General features: G+C 39.1%; 1 protein-coding gene across 1 annotated transcript; it reads right to left on the bottom strand.

Annotated features, from left to right (window-relative positions):
* Positions 1-86: 86 nt before the first annotated feature.
* Positions 87-13,917, bottom strand: snphb (syntaphilin b). The gene is made up of 7 exons (XM_079478359.1): positions 13,807-13,917; positions 9,455-9,597; positions 8,148-8,222; positions 6,148-6,264; positions 5,466-5,573; positions 5,236-5,385; positions 87-5,081 (listed from the first exon to the last, which is right to left on the bottom strand). The coding sequence occupies exons 2-7, from the start codon at positions 9,496-9,498 to the stop codon at positions 3,491-3,493; spliced, it is 2,085 nt and encodes a 694-aa protein (XP_079334485.1). The 5' UTR covers positions 9,499-9,597; positions 13,807-13,917; the 3' UTR covers positions 87-3,490.
* Positions 13,918-19,017: the final 5,100 nt, after the last annotated feature.

The following is a 19,017-nucleotide window of genomic DNA, read 5'->3' as shown; positions in this document are numbered from 1 at the left end:
CTTTCAAATACTTTATACTTATCAGAAGATGATGTATGCTTTGCACAAAGAATGGACACACTCAAAAGCGTCATTTGTTTACCATGCTGTTTAATACAGGTCATTTTACAGAGCGGTGAGAGTCAAAAGAGGTGCTGCATTGATGTCTGTACACATTATTACTTCCATTTAAATATCATTCTACACAAAATATAGACACTGATACATTTATACACTTGCTTTTACCTAGAGTGTTGATACTGACAGACAATACAAAGACAAACTGAAGTTCCAATTGAAAAAATGTAAATGTTTAAACTTCAACGTAAGAAAACATTACTTAAATAATTTACCCCACGAATTCTGATCTTATAGGCACATTGTCATGCAATCCTGATAACTGACAACTGAAGTCAGTTTCACTTTATAATTTACAGCACATATGCAGTATTGTGTTTTTTATTTAAAACATTGCATTGCCGTCTTTTGCTAAGTGCCAAGAGGTTTGATTTAGCTTAAGATCTATCCTTATAAACTAATGTGAGAATCTATTTGTTGGGAAACGTTTTGTGACTACATTTGGCATGAATGGAAGTCCAGGCCCACTTTACCATGAATGGCCATTTCCTAAATCTCCTTAAAATGCTATAAGAAATGCTTAATCTTTCCGGCAAAGCCTGTAGAACCAAAATGTTTCATTTACTAAATCTCTATTGGTAAACTATGTAAATTCAGAGCTCAAAATAAATCAAAACAGGCCAGGGTTACCATTCAAATGGAAAGAAGTGTCATGATAAAACAAAATTATGCGTCAACATTAATTCAGTTATACATTTCATAATTTAAATAGACACACGTACACACACACACAGGTCCCCTCTCTGCCAAAAGATGAGTACCGAATGCTGATTAAAAGTAAATATAATAACTATATGCAACATTACATAGAAATGTCATTACTCATATTTACCAGCATATAGGGCCAACAAATCTCTGCTTGTAATATGGCTTCAAGAAATCCAAGAAAATAAAGGCCTTATGTGTCTCTTCGACATGCTTTATAAAAGCATAAAACATCATTTGTCATCTGGCCAAATAGCCAATGTTATTCAAGAACTACAATTGCAATCTCTTTTTAATCGTAAAGACATTCTGATGGGCCAGAAGACAGAACAATATAACTAAAGCCACAGATTCAGTTTCAACAAACACAGGTCAATTTAAAAATAGCAGTTAGGAACATATACATCTTTATTTCTCCATCTATCGTAAAGTTATTTTAAAAAGTGCTGAGTTAGGGCAAAGACTTAAACACTTGGCACCACATAAAGCGCAAACAAAGATTGTCAAGCCATTGAAAGAAAACACACCAGAAAACCCTGCAGACCTGCCGCACACATTCTGTTAAAACTACAGAAAGCAGCAAACTATTAGGACAAGAAAATATTTTTTAAGACATCAATAGAAGACTATATCACTACATACACTAAACACAATGATAGAGGCAGGAGGTAACATGAGAGGCATCGGTTTTTCGTGATTTAAAGGGAATTAAAATAAGACAACACAGAAAACCTACTGGATGGTTCATTGGATTATGAAATGCACAACGTTCCTGCCAACCCGACTGTCAATGATCTAACGTGTTTTTGTAACTCAGTGATGATTCTTTAAAATGGTGCCTGTGAAATCTATAACCCTGAACCACAATCACATGTATACGTTTGCCTTTGGATACACAGAAATACACACTCAAGTATACTTCAAGTATTTGCTTATAAAGTGATTTATAGTGCAATCGAAATGTCAATAAATGCCACCCGTCTCCTTAATGTTGACTTGTATAAACATCATCAGGAACATACAGTTGTAGCCAAATGTTGGAATATTTTCATTTCAATATTAAGCCTTTTTGATTCATGTCATTTCATATAAAATAAATGCTAAAGTGTTTTTAATTAAATTCCACCCAACACTACTAGTACTTAAATAATTTGCATAAATAAGCAAGCAGGTTGTAATGCAGTGTTTCTTAACCAGGGGGCCTAAGATCACTGAACAATATTTAAATGAAGACAAAACAAGCATTCAATTAAGCTAACAACAACATATCAAGATATTTCTTAGTGTTTTAGTTATTTTTTATAACAAATATAATTTTTTCTAGTAATGCCAAGCTCTAGAACATTCAAATATTGTGGGAGGTCTTTAAAGTCAAAAGGTTTGAGATCCACTGCAGTAGCACAAAACTATACTTAATTGCCTCATTATACAACCAAAACATTGTTTGTTCTAACAAACGCTGGCTACGACTGTATTTCGAGATGGCTAGAAAGCCTGATAAACGGCCGACAGTAAAATCAGACATTTACAGCACATCAACAAGGGAAACAACATGAAACTCATTGGTGACAAAACATCTCAACCTGTTACAGTCCTTTAACTCTGATCATTGTCTAAATGCTGTATCTTTCTTAATATTATTATTACTTAATATGCGTTATCCACTTTCATAACTTAATGATGTAGCTGTACAGAACATTTCTAAATCATTCATATTTGCAAGACCTGATATTTCAGCGCAAGGAACATTGCTGGGAAATATATCTTGTTGGTCATGGAACAGCACTGCTGTCAAATAAATAATCCACTACTTACCTCTTTAATAATAGAGGTGGTCTACAATCCAACCAGAAAACTTTGTTTCATGACCAACAAGGATCCTGACCCAAGAACATCTGGAACTCTACGAAATCAGGTTTACCATCTTGCAATTTCCCACTACTGATTTCAGCCTTAAGTAAATTTCTCACAAACATTCCAGATGGACTATGTTTATCTAGGACACTAGTGGTATATGCAAAGCATAGAAATAGCTCAGCAGGCGCATGTCTGTCTCCTCAAGGGGAAGAATGGCGGCTCAGTGTCACACAGGCATAAGGAATGGGACATCTACCAATTCACTAACAGCTACGGCAATGATGGCTATTAGTTATCTGGGTACTTTGGCTGCACTGTACATGGACACAACACAAACACTCACTCAGATGTATTACATACGGTAGACACACCCTCCCCAGTGACTGCAAGAGGGAAATTCAAAAGACAAAACCCTCCTATCACAATGTGGCTGTTCACTTGTGACAAGGGTAATACAATCATTTCAGAGGATATCTTTCAGTGTCACCCACAAAACGGCATTGTGTCTCAGACCGTCATTCAAAATACTTAGCCTCCGTGTAGCAATTTTAGAGAAAGTCTCAAAGAAGAGCATTTTGTTATTGTGAATAAATGCTATCGAGTCCCCATTCCCATTCTCTATTCATTAGGCTCTGGAGAAGTGTATAGGTTACCACAGCGCCAAGAAACTGCAGTTATGACAGCACCAAGGTCCTATGTAAAGACACCACCCTTTCATTGGGTCTGCCTTAATTTATTCTACTAATTTCCAGGTGCACATCTCATAGAGGAACAGTGCTTTCAGTGGCTTCCCGAAAGTGTAAAGCTTGTCTCATATATTCATATTCCCTGGACCCCCTCCTCCTGCAGGGTAGTGGCGAAGACCTCCCCCTCGACGTAGAGAATGGAGGGCGACGGTGCAGCAACCACGCAGCAGGGAACCAAAATGATACATCGGCTGACCTTCATGGTACGGACCCCGGCACAACCAGGCCACAGTGGGCACCACTGGCACGACCACAGCGAGCAAATCCACTAGGAAATGACGGCTCCAGTAGTTCTTTACTGGCAACCCACAGCTGGATGAATTGGACTCATTGTCGGCAGCACTCTCATCCACTTCTTCGTCTTCTGGATGTATGTTTATAACATGATCTCCCGCAACCCCAGCATCTGAGAGTGTGCTACGAGGCTGGGTGGTTTGTGGGAGGAGCTCCTCTTCTTTTAAAACTAACAGCTGCTTAGAACAAGGAGAGTGGCCGGGACTTGGCAAAGGGTCTCTGGTAGGCTCGAGTGGAACAGAGTTGCTTACTAGGGATAGTGAGTTAGGTGGAGTCAGATCTGTTGTTAAAACTGGCTCATCTGGAAAGGGCTTTGATTCTGTGACAGAGTGTTCTGATGCAATCAGTGCCACAGATTCAAAGTCAGATTGCACAGAATTTTCCGGCGCTGGAGCAGATGTGGAAACAGGGTCCATGAGGATTGACGCTGTGGCAACTGTTGTCGTAACTACTGATTCTGTGGCTACGGACTCCAGATCATCTCCCTCATCAGACATCCAGATAGAGGTCGGACTGCAGGCTTGAGAGCGGAAAGTGCGCTCGGCAATAGTGTCCAGATCAGAATTAAATGATGTACAGTGTCCATGGGCAGGGGCAGAGTTGGGGGCGTGGTCGTAATCGGTTTGAATAGCCTGCTCTCTCAGATGGTAAAGGTATAAGTGATGATGGGATGGACAGGGATGACTTAAACTGACGCTGGCCCCCGTCCCCATCCCGCCGCAAGGGAGTGGAACTGATCTGGATTCGCTGTTGCACAGTCCCTCATAAGTGTAGGAGTGTGGCAGGTGGGAGTACGCATTGAGCAGCGAGGCTGTCTCTTGAGAAAGAAAAGCAGCCTCCAGGAGCAAGTCTGCCTTGGTGGCTCCTCTTCCACTCTCTCCGCAGCACACAAACCCGCTGTCCTGCGTGCCCTCACCTGACAAACACGGAACGTCGCATTCGTTTTCGTCAACGCAATGTTCCGGACCGCCCTGGTCACTCAACTTGGTGTAGGTAGAGCTGCGGGTTAGCGAGCGAGCCGGGGAGCCTTCGGACGACCCCGCCAGACCCTCGCTGACCTCCAGCCCTGCCCCCACCACTCCTCCATCCGCTTTGGCGGTCCCGATCTGAGCCAGCTCCATGCTCTGCAATAAATTCTCCAGCTTGTGGTTCTGAAGGTTTATGTCTTGGAAGCACTTCTGCACACCCGTGTCGGTGTCTCCCAGACTGGATCGGACAACGTCGACGACTTGTTTGAGCTGCTGGATCTCCCTACGAGCCTCTTTCAAAGCCAGCTGAGCCTCCACACGGTGGCACTCCTCCTCAATCCAGTCCTCCTGCATACGGGACAGCTGGGTACGCAACTCATCGATCTCGGTGTCCCTAAAGAAGGGGGAAAGGAAAAGTGGGAGAGAAAGAGAAGAAGTCAGAAGGAACATTACATGAATTCACCTGCATGAGAGGAAAACAAATGCCAAATTACAAGAAAAGACCAATTGCATCACAGACTGATAAGATCATGAGAGCCTCATACTACCTGTTCTGCAGTCTCTCAACAGACTCTTTGAGTCGTGCTCTCAGGTGTCTGATGCATACTTCTTTCTGCTGTAGAGGGGTTAGGTATTGCTCAGGTGGAGGGGGTCGGATACCATGATTATCATTGCAAGAGGTGTATTTTAAGTGACGCCTGAAATAGAGAAGTGAGAAGTCATACAAAACAAACGGTATATGTCTAGAAAGTAGAAACCATTGGACTCCGTGTCCCACCTATGGGTCGGGCTTCCATCGCTGCCCTTGCATGACCCCGAATTGCTACTGCTGCAGACAGAGACGTTTCCATAAGGATCACGGTTACTGACGGGTGCTGGGCTGCGTCTGTAAAATAAGAGAATAGCAAAGTCACTGTGTCGTCTTCGACACCGCTGAACGTTGGATGGGGTACAAATCAAAGACAGACTCAAACGCACAACAAAAATAATGGACGGAAAGTACAATAACACAAAATCCAAAACCAATAAAAATTACATAAATAACAAAACATGCCAATCAAAAATGACTACCATGCAACTACCTCTAAGGGGATGGAGAATTTATAAAATATTTATTAATATGAAACGTTATATGGGAAAATTACATCCAGGTCACTTCAAACTGCACAAACTGTGACTCAACATGAGCAGACACTTTATGAGGTAGCAAGGTAAGCCTGAAACAGCAGTGCTAAAGCCATTATGATGTTTAAATATTCACTTCAGTCATCAGGCTACACCTACAAACTATGACACGCACAGAAATTCTATAAAATAGAATTTTATAGGGACAGTGTTGAAGAGCTTACAAACATGACCAAAACAATGCCACACAGACAACAAAGAAAAGTAATTGAAGGAAAATTATGATTGCAAACACGAAGAAAAAAGCCAGAATTGAGATATGATGCAACGCTGACCGACAGTGACGTTCCGGGGACTTTGGTGTGATAAATCCTCTGCTCTGTCTCATAGAGACCATAATGCCTGACTCCATGGGTGTGTAGTCTAGCTCTATAAACCTGCAATAGTCAAAACTGACCCACAAACAAGAACGAATCATTAGGACTTGCACTTAAAGGCATAATTTCACCAAAAAACAAACTATCCCTTTAAAACTATTTACCTTTGAAAGGTTCCAAATATGAGCACAACAGGGCTAAGCTATTCTCAAGTGCATTTACAGCTATTCAAATTTGTGAACCTTACTTTATTATGACCTGACACTGTGCAGACAAATTTGTAGAATATTAAACATAATATTTGACTAAAAAAGAAAAATAGCTAAAGAGCAGAATTCTAATGATTCCTGTATGTGAGAAACAGTTACGTGCTGTTATATGTTGTACTGCTTATAATTATTTTGTTTTGTTCAACACAAAATAAGATATTTTGAAGAATGTAGGACAAGCAAACATTTCTGGGGCACTTTTGACTACCATTGATTTCAATGGGGTTAAAGAACATTCTTCCAAATATCTTTTTCTGTGTCATACCAAATGTATACAGGTTTGGCACAACTAGCGAGAGAGTAATTCGTGACAGAATTTTCATTTTGGGGTTAACTATCCCTTTAACCATCACTGATGGTAGATGTCTTTTTTGATAAAAGAAAGAAGTAATAAATATAGCCTTTCGCTGAACTGACTCATGCTGTGTTATTCAGGAAACTATACAGGACCCACACCGCCTACCCGTATTTAAAACAATAAAACAAAGCAGCGAGCAATCACCTGTCAAATTCCAGTAATGTATCATAGCATACCTCAGAGAATAATGACTCTTTAATTTCCCAGAAACATAATCGCTTGGGAAAATTTAATCTCGAGTTAGCAGTGCCGACTGAAAGCTTTTTCTTTTCAGGTGGTGCAGAGCGGTGCGCTTGAGGCAAGGGTTACAAGCATTGCTTTAAAAGCTTTAAACATCTCAAAGCAATATAAAAAAGACAGATCATACACTCAGCTACAATATATTGATATACATACATACAAACTTAACAATATATAAAGGTTTAAATGCATAAGTGAAAGTGATATTTTTCCCCAAAATTAAAATTCTGTCTTAAATTACTCATCCACTACAAACCTGTTTGACTTTCTTTCTTCTGCAGAACACAAAAGAAGATATTTTGACATTTCTTAAAATATATTATTTTGTGCTCTGCAGAAGAATAAAGTCCTACATGTTGGCAATGACACTAGGGTGAACAAACAATGCACAATATATTTAGGGTGAAATATACCTTTAAATTGGCAAAAGTATACGGAAAAGTATTGCTAATGTTTGGTTCCTCTGCAACACGGTCTAGCTCCAAAAATAATTGCGTCAATATTTAGTCGGCATTTCAAGAAATTTCATTCAACTCCCTCATGCAATTCATCATCTTAAAAAAAGACAATAACAAAATAAAAAAGGACATTTAAAGAGACAAGCCACCTTATCTACTGTCCACCAGAAACAATTGGTGGGCTAAAAGAGGTTTTGCTGTACTGCCCTAACCATGAAAGCAAGCCAAGATCATGGTTAAGGTGAGAGCAAAGCAGAGGGATAAAAAGCAGCCGAACATCAAAGCGTGCTTGAAGAGAGAGAAAATAAGATGGCACTCTGCTATCAATACTGATAGCAAGGAAAGAAGAGGGCAAGAGCAGCCGGTTCAGGTGTGTTCAGGTATGTCCATCATGAGTCTGAGATGAGCTAACTAAGTAAATGCAGTGAAGTGAATAATGTGCTATATTACGTGCACTGCATCACCATAGAAACAGACCTTTTAATGTCATACACACTCATATACACAGAATTAGTATCTGATTCCCATCTATTAGCACCTTGTCAAAAACCTGGCCTCATAGTTTTGGACATAAGCACCAGAATGTTTGTCTACATTCATGACCTACAGTACGATACTGAATCAGAATCTCACGCGGGGGATGCAGTGGGAGACGACAGCATTTGCTGAAAGCGTTGCTTAGGCTGTAGGGCTTTCAGCAGGTTGAATCTGAGGAAAGAGAGATGAGACAGAGGCACAGAGCTGGGCTCTATTGTATTATCACTATTACTGCTTACTGCCCTGTATGTACTGTACTGACCGCACTAACATGCACAGATAAAGCTACTAAAGTACAGTCAGCCAGTCTTCTGTGCACAGCAACAGAATCTCAACAGGAATCGAATCCTTGCCCTGGTATTGTAAACAACAACACTAATAGTCATTTTCTTCATGTAACTATTTCACTGTGATAATTCATAATTTTAAGTCTTCAATCTGTGGTATTAGACTTTATTCTAGAACTGGGCCTTTCAAACTTTACGATGCCAGGGACCCCAAAACTATGGACCTTTTGTGAGGGCCCCCTTCCCAAAATAAATTTCCATCTTAATATATTTATAGATCAAAGTGGTTCTGAATATAACTAATAAGTGTGTAAAAAATAAGTGTGATTATAAAGACAATATATTAAATAATTGATTATTCTTATAGTAATTAAACATTTTCATTTTCTGGGGACCCATTAAAAGCTTCTGGAAGCCCCCTGGTGGTCCCCGTCGAGTTATTTTTGTTTTGAAACTATATTAAGATTATTAATAGCTTAAATTAGCTGTTAGTTTTATGTTAATTTTATTTCAAGTTTTAACAATTTTGGACGTATGCTTTGGTCACTTATTATCTTATATCTTTATTTTTAATGTTGCTATTTAAGATTAATTAGCTTTTGTTTATTACTATTATTTTTGTGCTTTAAACTTATTAAAATTTATTTCTGAGGCAACATTTCAATTTTTCATTTAGTTTTATGGCGATATTTTATTTTAGTGCAATGAACAGAAACGTTTTCAAAGTTTTAATTTTAGTAAACTAAAGAACCCTTGGGTCACCAGACCCCATTTATAAAAATCCCCTATTCTACAAAACAATACTGCTGCTTAATATCCTTGTACCAAATGTGCTTATATAGCTTTCGAACCAGCCATCAGCAGTTTTACACAACCTGGCAGCTGAAGGGTGAAATAACTCTTGAAATAGACTAATTGAAAGAGCTAAAGAGCTGATGCAGTAATGATGAGGGCAGAATAGAGAGAGAGAGTAAGGATCATCAAAGCACCTGGAGCTCATAAGGTCAGTGAGCAGAAGCAAAGATCAGTTTAACAGAAGTTAGAAGAGTTAGATATTACACCGCCGGCACAGCTGACAGCTTAAAAGAACATCTGTTTTCATCAAGAGTGTCTTACTTGCGTGATCCAGAACCAGATCTTTTATTTGAAGGCGAAGACATGGAGTCAGTATCTGTCGGCCTCAGTTCTCCTTCTTCGGCTGGAGCTGTCTCTCTCTTCCCTCCTCTCAACACAGCTTGAAAAGAGCAGCTGCTGTCATCCTGAATGCAGCACAAGAAGACCATATTGTTTCATACATATAACTGCAATGTCATAGAAAGCTACATACCGAAAAACCAAAGTTATAATTCAATTTAATGCCGTAAAAAAATCTGTCATAAGTTTCAAATTCTCATTTTGTTCCATGAGCAGACACAAAAATAGTTTTTGTTTAATTCTTCTTCCGAACATTGCCAGGTTTTTATTTCTAAAGTGTGACAGATCAAGCTGTCAAATCGGAGTAGAAAGGAAACATAACAATCTGTCTGTCTTATCATATCTATCTGACCTCTCCACACTGAGCAGATCTGGCAACAGCACTTTTCCTTTAGCTGTAATATATTTAGCATTGTGCTGACACAAACTGACTGCTATCTGACTTTACACTGGTCCAAAGCCAGACAACAGACAATACATAAACTTTACGACTGCTCACCTAGAGTGTGTTCAGCGATCACAAATCATTTCTATATGTTCTCTTACATTTGCATTCCTTGTTCAGCTACACTATTGATATTGATAGAAGGACATAATAAAGACTATGAATGTAATTACTGCTACAGTGGGCATTTTGAGACAAATGATGAGGGAAAGAGGGGATTAATGATCTAAATAATTAAACACAGGATTTGGCACAGCTCAGTATTTGCAACCGTGCACTATGGTAGCATATGCTAGCCCTTGTCACCCAAAATAAGCAATTATTTTTTCCTTTATTACTATTAGTAAAATAAATGTTCAAATGCGCTCTCTTATCCCAGGTTAAGACAACTATACGCATTTTGAAGGTTCCCTGAAACTATAAACCCAGCAACTGAGTATGTTCAAAACATTGCTGTGTTTGTGTGGACATTCAAACAGCAAAGCTACATTATTTCAGTGAAGTATGAGCTTAGGGTGAAATATTTTTATCCAGACCATAGTGAGATGGAGTTAGTGGGGGTGCATGAGGGCCAAACTCTTTTTGCTGCAAATTTGCATCTGCTGAGTTAGTAGCTGGATAGTGTGAGTTATACGGCACTGCTGCTACACCTAAAATAAAAACACTATGGGGCGGTTTCCCGGACAGGGCCTAAAATGAGTCCTAGTCTAAAACAAATGTTAGAGCTGTCTAAAATTAAAATAGCTTACAATGACCTATTTTAAAACACAAAAGTGCCCTTGTTTTGTCTCAAAATGCACCAGTAAAGCTTTTTTGTAAGGCATGATTGTAAGGGGGCTTCCAGCTGTCTATTTACGTTTACATTTGTTAATTAAAGCTGTTTTATGTTTGCCGGTTCCCATCTCCTTCCTTCCTTTTATGGATCTGTGTGGTTTACGGATTACAATGATGCCGAAACCCGTGAGGAAACAGAGACATGCTGTCGAAGAGCCTTCGCCACCGAGTGGCCTTGCGTTTCCGGAGAGATCGGTCAGCGTGGACGATAGGCGGAGCGGAGGAGACCTCGTGATGGCTGCCTCCCGAGAGGGACCGGGGCGGATCGCCACCGTCCGCCAAAGTCCGGTGCCTGCTTCGTCGGCCCCAGTCCTAATTTAACTAAGGCTTAGTCCTGGTTTAGACTAATCCTTGTCTGGGAAACCGGACCCATATGTCTGAATACCGCAGTGATACAGAAGTGTAGAATAATAGTCTGAAATTGATCAGATAAATGGACAAACGAAAGCGTTGCTTATATTACTGATATAACTTTGTCCTGTTTTTGGTAAAACTCAGAGCAGGTAAAATAGACCAAACCAGAAAAGCATGTAACGGCTCCTTTAAATTTAAATTGTTTCACTACCAAAAACCTGCTGTGTCATGCTTCTACAGTAGCGCGATCAGCCCTGCATGACATCTGCTTTCTGTCAGTGTGCAAGAGCTGGAGAATGTATGACCCAACACTTCTCTCTTACAGTACATTACACATTCAGGTTATACGGGGTGTCACTGCTCATAAACATCAAATACCACACATTATTTCTTCATTGATTTCTTTAAACACATTATGATAATATAGCAAATCTTAAATTGGCAAAATATCTAATGGAGTTCTACTCTGGTTTAGCACTAGTTTGTTCCTAAGCGCTATAAAGCACAGCCGCACAGCAAATGAAACAGCAAACCACTGTGAGAGCAAATTTTATATCTGTATTTATAAATAGTGCCACATGCCTTTTTAGGGTGCTGTAAGAGAGTCTTGGGCTATTAATTCTAATATTTAATACATTTGTGATTCTTAATGGTTGACATTATTTGAAATGAATAAGGTATTAATAAGTTTCATTACTAAATTATGATTGAGATCAAAAATATATGGGACAAGTTTGTCAGTATAAGACTACAGTCAGAAAAAGGGGAAAAATGAAATCTTTATGACACACTTTAAGTCTAAACAATCACAAATAAAACCCTAATCAAGTCAATTTTTATATACAGTATATATACACTACTGATAATCAAATTTGTCAGCAAACAGTTTTATGGTTGTAAGGGTCAACGGGGTGAAATCAAATCTATTTTAATCACAGCTTTAAAAGTGATTAGAAATTATTCTTAAATCATCCATGAACTCATCCCTAAATCCTACAAAAGTTTTACTTCATCAATGAATATATCTAGCATTAGTAAATTTACATACAAAGAAAGCAGTAAATGATCAACACGGTGGCTCAAACGCTGTAGAAAGTAAAAAGAAAAAATTGAATAAATATAAATGTCATGGTTGAAACAATAAAAACATGGGGCCATAAAAATATAGAACATCTTTGACTGAAGCACATTTGACTGTCTTGTGAAACTGAGGAAATGCTTAGTAAGATTAGACTTTTGACTTTTAATACACGTCATTAAACCATCTGGAAACAAACACTACATAATACCCAAATCACATTGTGGTGTATTCAGGAGATATTAAAGGGGAAAAAAAGAAAAAAGAAAAAAAAAGAAAGGAGAGGGAAAACACCCCAAACATCACCAGTTAAACATAATTTCTCCATCCTCACAAAGGGACAGCAAAGCCAAAAAAAACATTTAACTCAAATTCAAACAAGTAATCCGTCATTTAAAAGAAATACATGCTCCACTCTTATTCTGGATTCCACCAAAGCAGAAAATAACTGAACAACATCTACGTCCGACCCTCAAGACTTCCTAATGGCTAGTTTGCTTTGTCCGATTATGAAAGTATCCTGTCTATGTGGTTTTGAATATTAGCATCCATAGACAAAAAGTGTCCTGTGGGAAACAAAACCCAATTCCCAGAGTAAGCTTCCAAGCAATGTAAATAAATGATCCAACACTCAGTAAAACATGAAAACCGGATTCTAATATAGAACATCTTTGGTATCCGAAGCACATTTGAAACCACTGTGGTAAGGAAATGCTTGGGAAGACCGGATGCTGAGAGGATGTGGAAGAGTCGCCATGGTGACAACATAAAACCACTATTCAAGAACGTGACGTACAAGTGGTGTGACGGGTGTTCCTTTTGCTCGTGTGTATGTTGTGAGACAGACGGCATGATGACATTACACAACCGCAAGGCAAGCATGCTGAACAGAAGGTCTGATGTGTAATACTGAGAATTCTGAGGAGTCACAAAAACTGATTACACCCGATCCACGAGATACATATCGATCCACCGTGAGATTTGCGCTTTACCTATATTAGTATTACTTGAATGCAGATTTGCTTGGTTGCGATAACGAGTTCAGGTTATGCTTTTTTCTATACCCTAACAAATGCTACTTTACGCACACTTCACATGTCCTTAGGAGTATGCAAGGTCATACTGCACCCTAGGCCGTACATCGCAAGCCACACTGTCCCTGTCACGACTCACAGCGCGAACGGGGTAATAAACCATATCAGACATTAATGTCGTTTCCCAGGGATAGGAAGCGACAAGGATGTTTACATGTATTAAAATTCAGCCATAGATTAATATTACACGAAGGAGCAAAGCAAAAACAAAACATCCACGCATGCTCGATGTGGGGAAACATCTGCTCTGCGCAAATAGACCGAAACGCCTAAAGCCACGATACGTGGCAGTGTTAAGCACAAAAAAACGTGCTAATTTTCTTTTTGCTCGGTCCCTTCAGATATCATATCCATTGTGCGGGTCACAGTCCTTGGTGTGTCCTACACGCGGGAAATGTACGTGAATGTTCCGCTACGAAGATGTACCGCGATTTGCACGTACGTTGCAATGCAAAAGCCTTTTCCTCACCTTGTTGCCGCCTTCCGGCTAAAGTCAAGTTGTCTTCATGAGTGTTTTGTCGGGTTTACCCTGGTGCTCGTCCCCGTCAAGGACTCCGCCACAGCGGTGCACCGCTGCTCTGGAGGGCGAGTCGACGGGGCGGGCGATGATGCAAGGAGATTCTGGCGCGTGAGGTTTGTTTGAGAACCTCGTCAGGGAAGACGAGATGAAACAGATGAGTAATATTGCGATGGCGCCCTTAAAGGGGACGGCAAACTAGAAGTTGTATGAACACGAAGGTGTATTTTGAATGCTCTACCGGCCCTACTTTCTGTACACTAATATTTTCAAGCTTTCTGAAAAAGCTCTTTTCAGTGTGTGCTTTTTATCAGATTTATTTGCGGAAAACGTTTGTTTATACCCTTGTAGTGGTACAGACCAAGGTATCTTTTACCCTCGAAATCTAATACCCCAAATCTAAAAATGCAAAGCACACATTTTCCTTGCATTCCTCCATTTTTGTGATGTTGAATCACATGCGAGAGAAATAGGTCTTTAGGGCCAGCACCATGGACAGCGCTGCTATCTCATCTCGATGTCTGGACACTCCACATCCGATAGATGGCGACAGAGCTTTGGTTATTTTTCTGAACTGACAGAACTCCGTTTTTCTGAAATTGGTTTGTTTTTATCTAGCCACAATGACTACAAAAATATAGCTAACTAACACAATAAATACATGATAACACAAAAAACATGATTTCTGAAATAAATAAAAAATCATATTTAAAGGACGTGCGTGACGTCAGTCACATGGCCAATAAAACTGCCAATGCAGGTATATTCAATTAATTTATAATATTTAAAACCGCGCGTGTTCCTCACACGTATATAACATTGGTATTCAAGGTAATGCGTAACGCAGCATTTCCCGCTTAAACATTTTGACTTTTCAAAGTTCGAGTTTTAAATCCGTTCGTTGCATTTTGTAATTCGTGTGGCGTTAAAAGGCCTAAAGAGGAAGTGCTTCCGGACCAGCGCTGAATTGTTTACGTCTTGCAAAATCGTCTTTAGTATTTTTGTCTTTGACTGTGACGTTTGGTGTGTTGTCCTCATAGTCGTCCCTGTTTTTTAAGATGGCGTTTGGGAGGGACAGAGGTCTCTAAGGGGAGTGACAGAGTCATTCTGCGAGGCCTCTTTATCCAACAGGTAGGCCTACTGTATTCTCACTTTGATGGATCAGTGTTTACACTGTAATCGATATTATTATAGGAAATGCAATTGATTGAAATTATTGTCTTGCTATATACTGTAGTACTTTGTCTAGCAGGTGGTAGTATAACATTAAAATATTTTGTTTTCATCGCAAATGTCAATGGCAAACAGATAAGACAGAATTTATTTGATATCAAATGATGTTCCTGTTACTGTAGTTGGCAAATTTATAGCATTACTTAAGCTGAGGTGGAAAAAAATGGCAATTTCGTTTGTCGTTGCTACAAGAAGTACATTTTATATCTTTATCTTTTGCATGATATGGTTGTGTCTCAGCACACTACTATATTCTAGTTATTATCTGTAATTGTCTTGAATGTGTCTCTATAGCACAATACTGGTTATCACTTCTGATGATTATTTCACTGGACCTTGAGCTTTTAAAACATACTTAACAGACTCTGGCGGCTTGATGTACTATACATAAATATATGGCAAGACCAGAGCTAATTGACACACTTTTTTATGATAAATAAAAAACTGAACATGACTGCAATGGAAGGAAAAGATCATGGCCCCAGTAGCAGGTCTTGATGGTTTTCATTGGTTGAAAATAAGCTGGCCAATATTTTCGTCTGATATTGAGGTTACTCAATATTAAGTGACAAAGCTGCATGTGCAATTTACCTGCTGGTATTCAGATAAACCGCTTGTGTGTTTAAGTGTTAAGGTTGTTTTTGAAGTAGCTGTTTGAGGGCACAATACAAATCTAGAGAAAACATTTGTGAAATTGGACTTTTGAGTTACTAAGATAAAGCCTTTCTCTGTTTGACAACCCTGTTCTTCCGATCCATGTCTTATATTTAAAGTTTTTTGGTGATAGGAAACACATATTAATCAGTACAGTCATAAAGAAGCCTTAATTGTAACCATGTGTCAATTTGGCCTAAAAAATTGGTACATTCAATTCAATTCAATTTTTATTTAATGTGAATATTCTGTCTGGGGGATTAGAAAGAAACCTGGCAAAATATAAAGTCACAGGGTATTTGTGCAGCGTGAAAATAATTTCAGATCAAAGGAACAATGTCTAGTGACATGCTGTACTTGTGTTTCAGACAAGTCATTTCAAGTTTGACATGCCCTACTATTGATTTAGGTCTTTTGAGTTCTGCCATGTCTCTGATGGCACGCCACAGGGGGAAATAATAAATGGAATAGAAAATCAAAATTATTGTTTTCACTGCTTTTGCACAGAGCCAATCACAGCTTTCCGATGCCACAAAATCAACTTCTCGATGTTAACTTTGTCTGGCTGGTTTACACATTTTGAGCTACACTAAAATGAAAGGTCTATTCCGAAGCCAAACAAGCCAAAACGTTCTGAATAACCTTTAAAACCCTTTAAAAGACTTGCAATATCCTATTTATGTACTTGAAATGTTGCTTCCAGTTCAAGTATACCTTGAAACCCATCTCTTATAATAGGGTTCCCTAGAGGAACTGTTCTGTGTTCTTGGAAGAGCTGAGTTTCTCAGATTATCTAGAGGTTTGTGGCATCTAAGAAACATCAAATTGTGCTTGAAGAGTCATTTCCTTTGAACTGTGAATTCAATTTGATGGATAACCCTATGGAACTCCAAACCAATCCTTAGTCTCTCTCCACAGCTTGCCTACTAGTATATTCCTTTCCTGAGTTTCGGCCATTTAAGGGCCCTAACGCAGACTATGATATTAGCTTGTTCAATTTCATGCCTGAAGGGACGAATGTGTGTTGATGTGATATTTGCAAACAGTTTCTGTCTCAATGTTTGTACAGAAGGAATCCCCCCTGTCACATGATGCAGCTCTTTCACGATGGTCTTTGTTCTGTTGACTGATGTATAGACTGCCTTCGGGCTCAAAAAGGAATTTGCTTTATTAGTGTGATTTTTGAAAACTCTTTGTATCGCTCTCCCAGGAGACGATCAGTAGTATCTTTTAACATTTCAGCCTATTTGCAGTATGCACAGAAAGTGTAATGTGGCACATATGCTTTTCATTTAAAATATTTCATAATGCTGTTGATATGAAATTAGTTTTTCCTCCTACCGTAGCTCAAGTTCGGGTCTGTGGCAGTGAGTGAATGTTGATTTAAAGCTCTGTGCCACAGCGTTCTCTGAGAATAGCCTCTCCACAGGGTGATTTTAAAACATGCGCTGAGAAGACCAACAGTGGAACTTCACTCTGTACACACCCCTGGGCATTTCACTCAATGTTTGGAAAATAACAAACGTTCTCAAAACTTTGAGAACATTGCATAGGGAACCCATTTTGTACAGTTGGCACAAAAATGGACTGTAGAGCATTTGGAGGATCTGACGTTAGGAGCCAAGGACATTAAATTTATAAAGCGGTGGATTGCTCCCAAGATCTTTTGAATGACAGAAGACCTGAATGTGTCCTGAATGTGTATATGAGCCTCTGAGACAAATGCTGTTTTGAGGCGTATTTGTCCGTGCTTGTGTTGTATATGCTGTAGTGTCAGGTCCATATTGTTATAAAACACTTAATTTAGCTCAGTGTTTCTCAAAGTGTGGGGCGGGCCCCACTGGTGGGGAATAGAGACATGACAAGTGGGGCGCGACAAATGGGTGGACATTATGTCATTTTTTTGCCTATATTAATTACTTTATTATTGACCATACACTCAAAACAAAACAATGACATTTAAATGTAAGCCTTACATTTATCTGCACCAGCAGAGAAAACCAAGACAGACAGTGGACCTAAAGTTTATTACCCTTTTGTTTTTGGCTATCAGGGACAGGTGGGGCTCGGACCCCTTCCCTACCTCCAAAGTGGGGAATGGCAGAAAAAGTTTTAGAAACACTGATTTAGCTAAATTGGAAATGTATCTAGATTATAGAATAGCAGGATGAAGTCTGATTTATAGAGTTACGTCAGTTACATCCATAGGCGTTCCAACATCTTTTTTCAGAAGCTTGTACAAGGTCGGCTCATGCTGCAGAGGCAAACACAAGGAAACCAGTCTAAAAACACTTCGACGCCAATAAAAATGAGCTAAAAGTATAACCTGCTGTATCCTTGAGTGATGGGCTGAAAAGCATTCCCACCGAGTCACCAAAAGAAAAGCCGGAAAAGTTGTTTTACGGAAGGAACAGAGCTGTAATGTAGTTAGGCAATGACTCATGAGCAACACATCAGTGTTTCAGGTTCACATTGTTCTTCACTCTTTCATCCAACTCCAGAGCTGACAGCAGATTGTAAGAATATCCACTTTGATCACCTGCATTGACAGAGGATTTCTCTCCATCTCTGGTTAATTGTGACTGTCTGATATCGTCCGTCATTGTCTTGCCAGGTCGTGCTATGAAAAGCTTCAGGAATTATAAGGATTAAGACTTGAATTGAAATGAAGGAGCGGGAACTCAAGAGTTACTCAATGTTAACTCTTTCAGACACAAGACAAAAGAGCAAAGGGCGTGTTTTAATGAAAATGTATTTTTAGTGACAAAGAAGTCCATAGAAACCATAGAGAGGCATATTAATGACACCCCTCTCTCACCTCCGGTTCACATCTTTTTCTACCTCACGTTTTCTTTTGATGTCAATTTTCTGTTTTTGTCACTCGTCTCTGTTTTGAACTGTGTCTTCATAGGCAGAGAAAAAGGAATACAAATCTAAAAATGCTTGTTTTATTATCAGCTGCCAGGGAAAGCATATCTGGAGGCCTTTTGAAGTTTTATAATCAAAATAATTTTGTGATGTGTCTTATCACACTTATGTACTATGTTGATTTTATTTCTTTTGGGGGTGTTTTAGTTTTGTGTGGGCTTAACTTTGCTCTTTATATTTTCAAGTGTCAACATGACAGTAAGCATAATATGCATTGCAATATTTTAAATTAGATTTCTATTAAACCCACATATCTCACCAATGAGCAATTCAATGACAACGCAACAGCACTCTAAATGAAAAAATAAACCATCGCTACAAACATTTTCTATTAAGTTTCCCTTCAAG

This window comes from Barbatula barbatula, assembly GCF_947034865.1.
Source record: "Barbatula barbatula genome assembly, chromosome: 17".
Taxonomy (NCBI): domain Eukaryota; kingdom Metazoa; phylum Chordata; class Actinopteri; order Cypriniformes; family Nemacheilidae; genus Barbatula; species Barbatula barbatula.
This window is presented reverse-complemented; position numbering and strand designations above follow the sequence as displayed.

Bases quoted from the DNA above. Each gene is read 5' to 3' on its own strand.
- snphb (XM_079478359.1), bottom strand. From the start codon at position 9,498: ATGTCTTCGCCTTCAAATAAAAGATCTGGTTCTGGATCACGCAA. The intron at 8,223-9,454 runs GTAAGACACTCT...CTCTTTCCTCAG, and splicing joins TCTGGTTCTGGATCACGCAA to ATTCAACCTGCTGAAAGCCC. The intron at 6,265-8,147 runs GTGAGATTCTGA...TTTGTGGGTCAG, and splicing joins TCTCCCACTGCATCCCCCGC to TTTTGACTATTGCAGGTTTA.